General features: G+C 42.9%; 3 protein-coding genes across 3 annotated transcripts in view; 2 read left to right on the top strand and 1 right to left on the bottom strand.

The window, feature by feature from the left end:
• The window catches only part of AK88_03962 (uncharacterized protein), a gene marked incomplete at both ends in the record, with an annotated part of 4,833 nt that extends 300 nt beyond the window's left edge, over positions 1 to 4,533 (top strand). Inside the window, 3 exons of the mRNA XM_012481572.1 lie at positions 3 to 211; positions 435 to 542; positions 677 to 4,533. Of these exons, the coding sequence (XP_012336995.1) occupies positions 3 to 211; positions 435 to 542; positions 677 to 4,533 (4,174 nt within the window). The remainder of the gene's footprint in view (positions 1 to 2; positions 212 to 434; positions 543 to 676) is intronic.
• A 2,316-nt stretch (positions 4,534 to 6,849) lies between these two features.
• Positions 6,850 to 10,125, top strand: AK88_03961 (uncharacterized protein; the record flags this gene model as incomplete). Its single annotated transcript, XM_012481571.1, has 2 exons — positions 6,850 to 6,957; positions 7,108 to 10,125. The coding sequence occupies 2 exons, from the start codon at positions 6,850 to 6,852 to the stop codon at positions 10,123 to 10,125; spliced, it is 3,126 nt and encodes a 1,041-aa protein (XP_012336994.1).
• A 409-nt stretch (positions 10,126 to 10,534) lies between these two features.
• On the bottom strand, positions 10,535 to 11,850 carry AK88_03960 (uncharacterized protein; the record flags this gene model as incomplete). The annotated part of the gene is made up of 5 exons (XM_012481570.1): positions 10,535 to 10,680; positions 10,862 to 10,943; positions 11,182 to 11,302; positions 11,513 to 11,612; positions 11,763 to 11,850. The coding sequence occupies 5 exons, from the start codon at positions 11,848 to 11,850 to the stop codon at positions 10,535 to 10,537; spliced, it is 537 nt and encodes a 178-aa protein (XP_012336993.1).
• Positions 11,851 to 12,968: the final 1,118 nt, after the last annotated feature.

Here is a 12,968-nt window from a genome sequence, read left to right as displayed (position 1 = left end):
CAAAAAAGCGCCGACAAGGCTGAAGGTGGTGACAATGGTGAAGGCGACCAAAAAAGCGCCGACAAGGCTGAAGGTGGTGACAATGGTGAAGGCGATCAAAAAAGCGGCGATAACGATAAGGGAAACGAAAATGAAAGCAAGGCCGAAAATGAGGAGAACAAAAGCAGCAACCGCTGGGCGGACATGTGCGAGGACTACGACGCTCCCTTAGGTAAGCACAACTCGCATACAACGCAATTCGAGTAACAGGGAAATGACCCCCTCGCCCCTGTGCAGGCGTTCATATGTTGCACGCTTGTATATGTATACACGGCTTTGGCCGGGCCGTACCCATATTCGCACCAAGGCGGGGTGAAATTTCATAAAACCTTTACATAAAATATATGTTGAAGAGCCCATTTTATTCATATCACCGTTTTCATCCCCCTTTACAGTTGATACATATAATGACGACAACGATATGAAGCACAAAACGACGGATAGCAATTTTAACGACATGAATAGCAGCATTAAGCAAAATTATTTCATGTCAAACAAAAATGGTAATTTTGCATTATAACTGTGGATAATTGCGTGTGCATGTATTTTTTTGTTTTTTGTCACCTGACCTGTGCATATTTTTTTTTTTTTTTCCTGAATTGGCTACCTCACACAGCTACATTTCCCCCCCCTGTAGACATGAGCAACTTCTCGCCAAGCTACGAAGTGTACATCCGTAACTTGCACCTGGAGATAACGAAGGAAGAAGTGTACAACTTATTCGAGGGTTACCGCATCAGGAGGGTGAACATTTTAAATAAAAAGGGCAAAACAGCAGCGGCATATGTAGAGTTTGACAATGCGGAGGACATGAACAGGTCGCTGGAGTTAAATGGAAGGATGATTTATTCTGGAAATAACACATTCGAGCAGGGAGCAATATCGGTCATAATAAATAAGGACAAAATGAAAAATTTCAACAGCAATCAGAAGCAAAATAAGTTTAAAAAAGTTATCGGCAGGAGCAATAACAGCTTTGCGAGCTTGCGACAGGGAAATAACAATATGAGTAACTTGATGAGCAATTACAACTCAGGAGTGAATAGTGGCAATAACATGAACAGTAGTAACAATAGTCCCTTCGGAATGAGTAATAATATGTACTTCAATGACAGCAACAAAAATTTGAGGATGGAAATGAAGGGGAACGCGATGAATACCAGTAATAACATGGGTACAAGTTTTAATAATTACACACACATGAAGTTAAATTATATGAACAATAGTAACAACAATAGTGGAAGTGGCATGAATATGAACCAAGGAAGCAACAATAATGCCCACATGCTAAATGAAAAAATGAATAATAGTGCTGCGTTTGCCTTTAAAAGTATGAATTACCCCAACAGTAGCAACAACAATAGTGGGGGAAAAAATGTCAACATGAACAGTGAAGGCAATGCCAATACGTCAACCTTACCAGAACAGAGGAAAAAGCTAGTCCTGAAGAAACGCTCCGTGCCTCTAGATCAAAAGACGTATGTTATCAACCCAAGCATCTTTGGAGAGGCCAAACCGGTTGATACAAACCCGGACAAAATTTTAGGCGATAACGTTACCAAGGAGAAAGATTCAAATGCTGCTACGAATAACGCTGGTGAAGAGGGGGTTAAGAAGGCTGAAGGACAGGAAGATGATGACGCGCAGCAGAAGAAGTCCATCGGGATGAACAATGAAAATGTTGGGAACGGCGTGAACGACCCGAACAGTAGCAGCAGCGGAAATAAGTACGTGTTTAACTACAAAAAAAATATGAACGCAGGGAGAAATTTTAACCTAAATAGCAACGTCCAAAGCAGCAGCAATAACAACAACAATAGCAGCAGCAACAATAACAATAACAATAGCGGTAGCACCTCGGGGGGGAAGTTCTCCAGCGCCAAAAAGGTTTTCATGATGAATAAGAATAACCCCAGTAACAACCCCAGCAACAACCCCAGCAGTGGGATGAAGAAAAATTTGAACAGCTTTGATAATAACCAGAGTGGGAGCAAGAGCATAGGAAATAGCGGCCTGAGCAGCCCGCGCAGCCCCAATGCGAACAACCTCGGTTCGGACTCGGGCAACACCACAGGGAACATGAAAAGGTTGAACATGAGCAACAAGAATTACAAAAATGGAGAAATGAATAATAGTGTACACTCTAGCCCATTCAGCACCAATGTGAAGAACACCAACGCAGATGATACTAAGAAGGGTCTGAACCTAAGAGGAATGCACAGTCATCATAACGCATTCGGATCGTCAAACGCACATGAACATGGGACAGGAAATAATGCTTTTGGAGGAGGTAGCACGTCTAGGGATGACTCGAATGACATGTTTGCGAACATTCGAAGCGGGAACATAAAGACGGAGAACAAAAGCAACGACTCTCCCTTTTCCAGCGGAAAGCAAAAAGAACTAAACATCATCAAGAAAGACGACAAGGCGCATATTAAGAATATCATTATGAAGAATATGAAGCGAGAGGATGGAGGGAATGCAAACTACTTGGGGAACAACAACAGTTGCGATGGTAGCGGAGGTGCTGGCTACAAAAACAAAAGCGAAAACAGCCCCCTCTTTCGTAACAAAGATTCAGGAGGACTAAACTTTAGGACAAACAAAGCTGGTGGATCTACTGGTGCTTCTAAATTGAACTCGGACAATGATGGAGGCAAGGACGGCATGATGAATAATTATAAAAAGACTAATGATGGCAATGTTAAGAAAGGCGAAGAGCCATTTGAAAATATGAACCGAGGTCCCAACAGAAATATCAACAGGAATAACAGTTCCTATGGAAATGTCACTTCATCTCAAGGGGCGACCAGTGGGGAAGGTGCTAATAATAACAGCCGATCAGGAGCAGCAGCAGATAGCTACAATACGCAAGGGGGAGACAACTCCTACAGTTACAATATTGAAAATTTGTACGACAGTTCGCTAAAGTATGTGAAAAATGCCAATAACTCAAGTAAGGCAAAAAAGGTTACTGCTGTGAAGACGGTGAAGGTTATCGCGACGGAAAAGAAAAACGATGATGACAATGACTCAGACAAGTTGAGGGATAAAAATGGAAAAGACGACCCAAACAATGATGGAGCGGGGGATGATCAAAACGGAGGTAACCCTAGTGGCAACAATAACAGCAGCAGTAATGGTGGCCATGGAAAGGAAGATAAATATAATGACGATAAAAAAGTGGGGAATAATTATGACGACTCGGGCAGAAGCAATGATAATTACACCTACGAATCGGATAGCTCAGAGAATTGCAAAGACATCACCACTACCAATTTGAAGTCCACTCTTCTACACACTAAGACGAAAAAGAGAGTTAAGAAAAAACCTGTTGAGGAAGGAGAACAGAACAGCGGAAATAATAACCCTAATGATGAAAATGCACAAAATGGCCAAGCAGGAGGAAGTGGAAATAGCAAGGGACAGAAAATCGACATTTTGATGAAGCCCAATTTGAAAAAGGGGGAAAATATTTGGGAAGCCAGAACCCACCTTCTCGTGGAGCAGGAGAATAGTCTGAAGAATGACAAAGGGTCACACGACGGCTCCAGGAGGAGTCGCTCCCCCGCGAACAAGGTCAGTCGAGATAGCAGTCACCGCAGGGATGATAGCAAACGAAGGGTGAGTAGTAGTAGGAGGAGGAGGGACGACAGCAGGCGGGATAGATACGCACGCAGATATGAAAGGCGAGACGATCGCCGAGATGACCACCCAGATGACCGCCGAAAGGACGATCGAAAAGACAGCATCAGCAGTAGTGGAGAAAAAAGGGAAGATGATAAAAAGGAGGAAGATAAGGAGGAAGACTCCTATGACTACAGAAAGCAAAACCGAAGTTATGACAAATATAGTAGCCGAGGTGACCATTATGACAGGAAGAGAAATGGCAAATACGGCGCGCCTGATAGGAGCAGCTACAGGGACAGTTACGACAGGGGTAGTTACAAGGACGGTTACGATAGGGGTAGCTATAAGGACGGCTACGACAGGGGTAGCTATAAGGACGGCTACGACAGGGGTAGTTACAAAGACGGCTACGACAGGAGCAGTTACAAAGACGGCTACGATAGAAGCAGCTACCGAAATGCTCACGATCGCATTAGCTACAAAGATAATTATGACCGAAGCAGCAACTATGTGGAGTACGATAAAATGGACAACAAATATTATTCAAGCAACTACAACTCCATGAGACATAAAAATTACAAAAATCATCACAATGGCCATGGCAAAATGAATAATTATAATTACCAGAACAACTTCAAGTCAGGTCATTATTATAAATACCCATCTAAGGGAGGACCCAGCACCTACTACAGCAATAGTAAAAATGTTACCAAGCCTGGTGAAAAAGAGAAAACGGAAACCAAGGCAGATATACAGGCTATCCCCAAGAAAGCCATCGTCACCACTGTTAAGACGAACAACGTTTCCATTAAGAAGAACCGTTATGAGTGTTTAGATGATGGTGACGAGAGCGACAAGTGATGTGCCAGTGTATTAGAATCGAGCTATATGTGTGTTAAAATCCCGTTGTCTTATTTAGCACCGTGTGCGTTATATATAGAAGGCTTATTAACAAAGTTGTTTTCTAACCCCACGCCCCCCCTTTTTTCTTCAACCTGCATGAAGAAAACAAATAAGACCCCTTACATGTGTGATCGCATGTACGATCTTTTTTTTTTTTTTTTTTTTTTTTTTTAATGGCACAACTCACACGTGTGGTGTGCCGCATAATTCAAACTCATTTCGAAGGACAAGTAAAAGAGAGAGGAGAGATCCACGTATATTCGTCCACACAGCGCCGTATATATATCTACACGCAACCGAGGGGGGAGAATTATGTTACCCCCTCCCCTGCCCTTTTTTTAATATAACCTATTCATGTAAGAGTAGCTGTTCCACCGCCGAACAATTACTAATTTAATAACTTTCCATTATTGTATGCACTTTCATTTTTATTAATGCCAAATGACTGACCCATATAATAATACTAATTATAATAATAATTGCTTCTTCATTTCCATCAGCAAGAAAGCACTTATTGCGCTTTTTCTTTATTCTTTAATTAACCTGTTCACTGGTTAATCTTAAAGCACCTTTTTTTCCCGTGTCATCACTCCGTATGCGTACATTAGGGTTAATTTAATTGAGTTGAGAGGCAGGAGGAAACGCACGTGTACGACGTTGTATGCTTATGTGTGCATTAATGTACACACCTGTGCCCCATCGCGCTTTGCGTTATGTTTCCTCGTGGTACACACACCTGGTAGGAACGAATGTGTGGCAGCGCGTGTGTAGCCGTTGTGTTGTAGGAAGGAAAAAAAAAAAAAAAAAACGCTACACAGCGGAACGCTATACAAATACCAGTTTTAAAAAAAAGCACTAAACGTGCGACACAGTGTTAAGCTACTTTTGCATAAATGCCTGGGCTCTTTTCCAGGACCTTCCAATTCGCAGAATTGTAAAGGCAATTTCGTTTAAATGGCATTTGGCAAAAACACCACCTCGAACGATGACAACATACCGCGCGAGGCATGAATGCACAAGTGCAACTCAAAAGTACCTCCTCGTGAATGCAACCCCTGCCGAGATGAACCGCGGCCGTTCCCACGTGGCGATTTCCGTCCACCGGCTTAGCCTAGCCTCTACGCACAATCGTCATGTGAAAAAGCGATTCACAAGATTTGCGGGTATATACACACGGCGACGCAGATCAGATTGCTTTGATGCTCATATGGGGAATAGCCCGCGAGGTCACAGCGCAACGATTTGTATGCACATTAATGTGCCAATTCGTATGTCAGTTTTCAGCTTTTTTTTTTTCCCCCCTTTTTTTCATTCCCTTTAAGAACTCTTCACCTTGTGCTATTCGGCCCTTGTAAAACTCCCACCTTAGGAAGGCCCATCCGCACGCCTACTTAGCCAAACGTGCACATCACGCGCTTAAGCCCTGCGCGCGTAGCTATGCATAGCCCTGTTGCTATTTTGTTTGACCATCCTGGCGGATAGGAAGGGACAAATCTCCCACGGTATTCAAATGCTTGTGGTGCCCTTAGTCATATTCTGACTTCACTTTTTTCCGCCTTGTCGCACGTTTTTTCTCATGTGTGTGCTGACTAGCGTAGTGGCTTCCTCCCCATTCTGCTTTTATACGAGTGCTCCTTTTTTATGACCAGGTTTAGGTGCGATTTTCTTTTTGCCTACTCCTTGGGCGCATTTGCCTTCTGTTGATTGGAGTCCGCCCCGAAAGGGAATTTCTTGTTTGTTTTTTTTTTGCGTTTGTTTGTAACTGCGACATATGATATACAGTGCAGTTAGAGCTCCTTTTGCAGTGTGGTTGTCCATGCGACAGGCACGCCGTTGAGCAATTTCTTTCGTCAACACTACATTTGCCGTTCCATTCGCAAGGCAACGGGGCCTCGCGCCAAATTGTAACAAAAAAAAAAAATGTACTCCCCGCATGCGTACTTACAGCTTAACATGAAACAAGACTGAACGAAGGGGAAAAAGAACAGTATACATGTATGTACATACGGATGCGAAGGGCGCTCCCTGCAGGCACACACTCTTGCAAGCGCTGTTACAAATAAGCGTGCGCCTGTTGGTACCTTCCCCGCTCGTGTAAATGCCCCTCACACGTGTTCATACGTTCATTTGATGGGTCACTTCAGAAGGAGCATACAACTATACGAGCATCACCGTTCAGCTTCCGCACGGATGTAACGTTTTGCCACGTCAAAAGGCTGAGTGTTTTTTTTTCTCTTCCCCCCCCCTCTGCTCATCGCACACAGAACAGTCATCATGCAGAGCTACAGGGACCTAGCGAACACCACCGTGGATCAGAAGAAATTTTTGGACGAATGCATTTTCATCGTCAAGGAGCAGAGCTTTTACATGAAGCAGGCACTGGTAGGGTTGTGTAGGAAAAGGGAAAAAAGATACCCGCACATGCGGATGCATGGAAGTCTATCCGGATCGTCCTCGAATGATATCGCTTCATCTCTGCACACGCCGCTTCGCCACTTCACCGCTTAACCTCTTCACCGCTTCCCCACGCAGGAGAATGGATCCCTCCGGGACACGTTGAAGCACGCGTCGAACATGCTGTGCGAGCTGAGGACGTCGCAGCTGTCGCCCAAGTACTACTACGAGCTGTACATGCTCATATTCAACGAACTGCAACACCTCGATACATTTATAAGCGACAAAAAAAAACATAAAAAAAGGTTCATTGACATATACGAGAGTGTCCAGCACGCAGGAAATATTATTCCCAGGCTGTACCTACTAATTATTGTGGGCAGAAACTACATAAAGAACAAAGACATTAAGGCAAAGTACATCTTAAAAGATATGACGGAGCTGTGTAAAGGTATTCAGCACCCACTGAGAGGGTTATTTTTACGTTACTTTCTAATTCAAATGTGTAAGGACAGAATACCTGATACAGGAAGTGAGTATGAAGAAGCAGGTGGAGGGAATATAGATGATGCCTTTGAATTTCTTCTCTCGAACTTTTATGAAAGTATCAAATTGTGGAGCCGTATGAGTGATAAGGTAGCTATTAAATTGGCACCGGGACAAGACGAACAAGTTTTGCATAATAATAGAAATAAAGTCTTAAGAGAAAAAATGGATGTGAAAATGCTAGTGGGATCGAATCTGGTTCGCATGTCTCAATTGGAAGGAATGACTAAACAGTATTATATTGATAAATGCCTCCCCAAATTGTTACACAATCTCTCTACCATCAACGACTCACTCATTCAACAATACATTTTTGAATCCATCGTGCAAGTGTTTAGTGATGAATGCCATATATATACGCTGGACATTCTCCTAAATGCTATTTTAAAAATAAACAGCTCACTTGACTTTAAGAGCATCCTGATTACGTTACTGAAAAGGCTTAGGTCTTTTATCGAGTCGAATAATTATGAAGTGCCAAAAGAGGTCGACATTTTTTCTCTCTTTTATGAGCACCTAGTTTTGTATGTTAATCGCACGTTAGATTCGTATGACGGAGGGAAAGGCACGTATAGTTTGGCGGTCCAACAGGAGGGTCAGAGGTTTCCCATGGAGCACTACAAGGGGGGGGAGGAGGAGAAGAAGAGAGGCGTCCTGACGTTCGGCGCCACTACAGTGTCCACCAATGTGGTCACCACCAACAACGCGCCAATCACAGGCAGTCACCAGATCAACACGAACGACCTCCTTCCCAACTGCAAAATTGTCAAAAGTGCAGATGCGAAAAGTCACCCCGGAGAAGAGAAGCGAACGATGAAGGAAGGCGCTTATTATGGAGGAGCCACACACCAGGGAAGCAGCAACAAAGCCGCCAACTATGGAAGCCTGCCCAGGGGTGTTCACCGCCGTTATAGTAATGATGAGAAGAACCAGCGAAACGATCATGGTGGTGAAGACGGGGAAGACGACGAAGCTGTGGAGAACGTAGTTAAAATGCTTCAAGTTATTTATGAGTTCATTTTTTTGTGTATACGTATATACGACGACGTCACTACCATCACCAAACTGTTTGAGCTTCCATACACCATAGCATCGAATGTAAACCTCAACAATGATGTACTGTGTGAACAAATAATTAACATCATCGTGCTGCCCTTTAATTACCTAGGGTTGAGTGCGCTTAAGGGGAAAAATATGCATGGGCTCCTGGCCAGCATAACGGCCCAGAAGCATAAAAAGAAACTTAGCCTGGACATCATTGACGCGATTATTGAGTGCAAGAATAAGGCCATCGTTTACAAGGACGTGGAGGAAATACTCAATTATATTTCCCCCATTTTTAACGAAGATGTGAAGAGGAAAACGGACGCTGCAGATGAGCCACACCGAAAGGATTGTCACCAACGAGAGGTAAACGAGGCAGACTTTTTCAACCTAGACAACAGCACCATCACATACGCGGCTAAGAAAATGTGCAAATTTTTTCACATCATAACAAATACAAACGATATTGATGAACGGTACAATATCTGCATGTTGTTTTATAAGCACATAGAAAATGGACCCTACTTAGTGCACCTCCTGCCAACCATGGTATTCACCATGCTGAATTTAGTGACGACCATCACGAACCTTGTGCCTACCACGGCGAAGAAGAGCCAGTTACAGCGCGACGAGCCCTTTGAGAAGAAGGAAGACGCCGATGAAGATGTCCATGATGAGCATACGCATGATGATCATACACATGATGAACATAGCTATGATGACCTGGTCTTACTACGTAATAGCCGCGGTGATAGCACCACCCACATGGACCTCTTCCCAGGGGACCACGCAGAGGAAGACCCCTACTTGGAAAATAAACTAAAGCAATACAATTTGTACGTAAAGAATATTTTAAAGTTTATTCACACGAATTTGCTCTCAGTGAGTAGTGAAATTCCGATGCTAGCTCTTAAGCTTTTCCTGCACAGTGCCGTAGTGGTAAACAATTATGACCGCTTCATCCAAGCACATGACTTTTTGTCCTTTGAAAATTTAGAAGCCATTTGTTACGAATTCATAACACAGCCACTGATTATCTACGAGGAAGATATTAACATCTCCTCACAACAGTACAGCTGCATAATTTGGATCACAGGAATTTTGTGTTCTCATATTACTCTCCTACAAAATGAAAACTACGAAAATATTGCTCTCAAATTAACTCAGCATGCAAATAAGTTGCTGAAAAAAAAAGACCAATGCTTAGGCATCCTCGCCTGTTCTCATATTTATTGGGAAAATAAAAAGTACAGAAATAGCGCCAAGGTTTTGGACTGTCTTCAGAAGTGCATAAAAAATGCAGAAATTGCTGTGCAGTCAAATAACGATAATATTATTCTCTTTCTTTTTTTGTTGCAAAAGTATGTCTACTACTATGAGGCAGAAAATATTGAAGTCACCGAGGACAGCGTGCAATACCTGCTCCACATTTGCCAGGAGGAGTACTCCAGGGACAACTGCGATCCCAACTTTAAGCAGGAGTTCCTTCAGATCGTCAAGTACATACACGACAAGAAGCAGAGTTCCAACGCCTTCGCCAAAATTGGCCTAGACATCGCCGTGTAGCGGCGTGTACGTGCATGTAGCAGCGTGCGTGACATACTGCGATCACCCATACACACCCACCATGTGTGCATTTTTTCCTGTTTATTTTATGTATTTATTTTTTTTGTTTTGTTGCACGCCGAACGGCCCAGCTCTGTAAAGATGTATACATATAACACTATACTCTTCTTCACCTATGACTGTTTATCTGCACACCGCAACTTTAATCCCACCTTATTTGTGTAAAACGGGCTGTTCTCCTTGTTAAGAAGCTACAACCACACATGTGTGCAGGTAGTATGTAAACCTAGCAGGGGTACCGCCTACCCTCATCCTTGAATTATCCACCCACACATTTAGCAACCTCGTTAATAGCTTCTAACACAAAACTGTGTCCCCCTTCCTGGCCGAGTTGTCCACACAAAAATGATCATTTTTTGGACCTCTTCTGGTGCTTGTTCCGAGTCCTTATGTCCTTTTTTATACTATCCAGCTGGTTAACATCTACGAAGTATTTCTTGTTACCTTCGTCGTCCAGTTCTCTGCACACCTTTATGCCCATGCTATTACAAGTGCCTTGAAAATAATGCAAAAGTGGGGGAGAAAAAAAAAAAAAACAAACACAATGAAGCTTCCGTGCAATGCCTATCAATTCTTTTCTTGTTTAAATTGTGGCGACACCATTCGTACATAAGTCAAAATAAGCCCATTTCATGCAACGCGCATTGTGAATTTCCTCCTTTTTGTCTAGCCCTACCGATAATATACTTGCAAATACTTTTGAGGCTCAGATTTATCAATGGAGGGTCCATCCGCTTGCACTTGGCAATGTGGAAAACCTGTTTTCAATTAGATTGCAACGTAACATATAAAAAAAAGAAAAAAAAAAAAAGGGAGAGTCTCATTAAGCAACCATCCTTTACAACACATCCGAGGCGGAATAAACTTCAACAAAACGCAAATGAACAAAAACTCCCACCGCATAGGCGTTGCTTTTGGAAGATCGACTGAACGATGTATGGTCTGCTAAGCGGAACCTACTCCCGCTAACAAAGCACACAGGACACAGTGGCATACCTCTGCTAGTGTAATCGATCCGACAGTGTGATGCTTCGCCGTGGGACTGAACATGGGCACTCTTGCGCATCGTCGTATGAACCAGACAACCGTTGGGGTTCTCAGGTAAAATCTGTACGTCCTACGGGATGGACAAAATATGAATACGCGTGGATATATTTCGTCGAGGTGTGAACACACTGGACGGAGTAAGTCCGTGCAGGAGAAGCTTCTCTATATGTGCCTATCATGGTAGATATATCCAACCAGCACGCTCCAACATCACTACGTAAATTAACACCGGCCTTGCGGCAATAATCTTTGCCGGTAACTAGCCATTTTTTTTTCAAACCTGTCATTTAGTGGTTCCAGAGTTACCTGAATCGGAACATTCTTCGAAATGCTTTTTGTTCTCTCGTTAAACTCTTTAAAAAAAGTCATCATATTTATTCCTGAAATTTTTGTAAAATGGAAAATGTAACAGGTATGTTAAGGCGGGTACCTCTTTGGCGGCATGATGCCAGAGGGAGAGGACTCCCTTGTCTTCACTCTCACCCCCTCGCTTTATACACACGTGCACATACACACTGCACACGTTATACCTAGGGGACCCAACGTTTGTCCAATGCTTGCGCTGGGCTTCGCAGAGCCAGACAAAACCACTAAATTGAACCTCCCTATTCGTGACATCGTTTACAATCCAGTGGATGGTTCGGAAGACCGGCGTTCGAGTTGCCTGTGAAATGGCATATGCGTGAGTAAATGATGTGAAAAGGGGGAGTTGCCAGGAGGGCAAAAAAAAAAAAAAAAAAACCTGGGCACGCTCAATTAGAGGACCACACGAGTGCAAGCTTACACTATTGTGTACATGCGCTCTTATTCACTCGTGTGATGCGCCTCTTATGCAGACTGCGCAACTAGCACTTTGGTCATGCTTGTGCAGCCCCATCCCTGCATTAGGGACCCCACCTGTAGGCCACTTGGAAACAGTTCTATACTACATGGTCGGAGGGTTCATTCAAGCCTGAATTAGGGGTGCGGCGAAAGGGTCCTTCCGTGCTGCTGTTCACGCACATGCGTGGTTTCTCCTGTGACAGCACGAGTAAATGTGGCACTATGCCAAACGTAACAGGCAGCGAAGTACATAAAAAGTGCTTTTTTTTCTTTTTTATTTTTTCATTTCTCCCCTATTTTAAATGCATCCCCTTCATTGTGTTAATTGTATCACTCACCTTCCCGTGCACCACGCCTCTCTGCCTATCACGCATGTTTATGTGCGTAAATTGTTTCCCCTCCCGATTTCGACACGCGGAATAATCTCCTCGTTCCCTTCCCCTTTTTGAGGATACGGCATATTGGTCTAATTGTCAAACGCAACTTTAAAACAACCCTCCACATGACGCATGCGGTAGAGGTGATATTTTTAATTCTTCCTTCTTTGTCGTATATGGCAATTTATTTTTTTTTTTTTTCTTTTGACCGTGTGTGTGAACGTATGTTACAGTGGTAAAGATTTATTCATAATTAGTATTATTATTTTTCTATTTTTTTATTTTTTACCTGACTGTTCATATTAAAAAAAAAATTTTATTCCGCGCATGGAAGAGCAGTGCTTGCTTTATTTTCCACCCCCCCTTTGATCTTAAATGGACATATTCATATTGACCTTTAAGTTATATTTTCCCATTTTTATCTCACCTCTGGTGTACATGAAGTCATGAACAGTTAGTGCCACTTTTGTAACAGACAGGTGTGAACAGTACTGTGTTTTTTTTTTTTTTTTTTTTTTTTTTTTTTTTTTTTTTTTT

This window comes from Plasmodium fragile, assembly GCF_000956335.1.
Source record: "Plasmodium fragile strain nilgiri unplaced genomic scaffold supercont1.50, whole genome shotgun sequence".
NCBI classification, from domain to species: Eukaryota; Apicomplexa; class Aconoidasida; order Haemosporida; family Plasmodiidae; genus Plasmodium; species Plasmodium fragile.
Note: the sequence above shows the minus strand (reverse complement) of the source record. Positions and strands in the feature narration are given on the sequence as shown.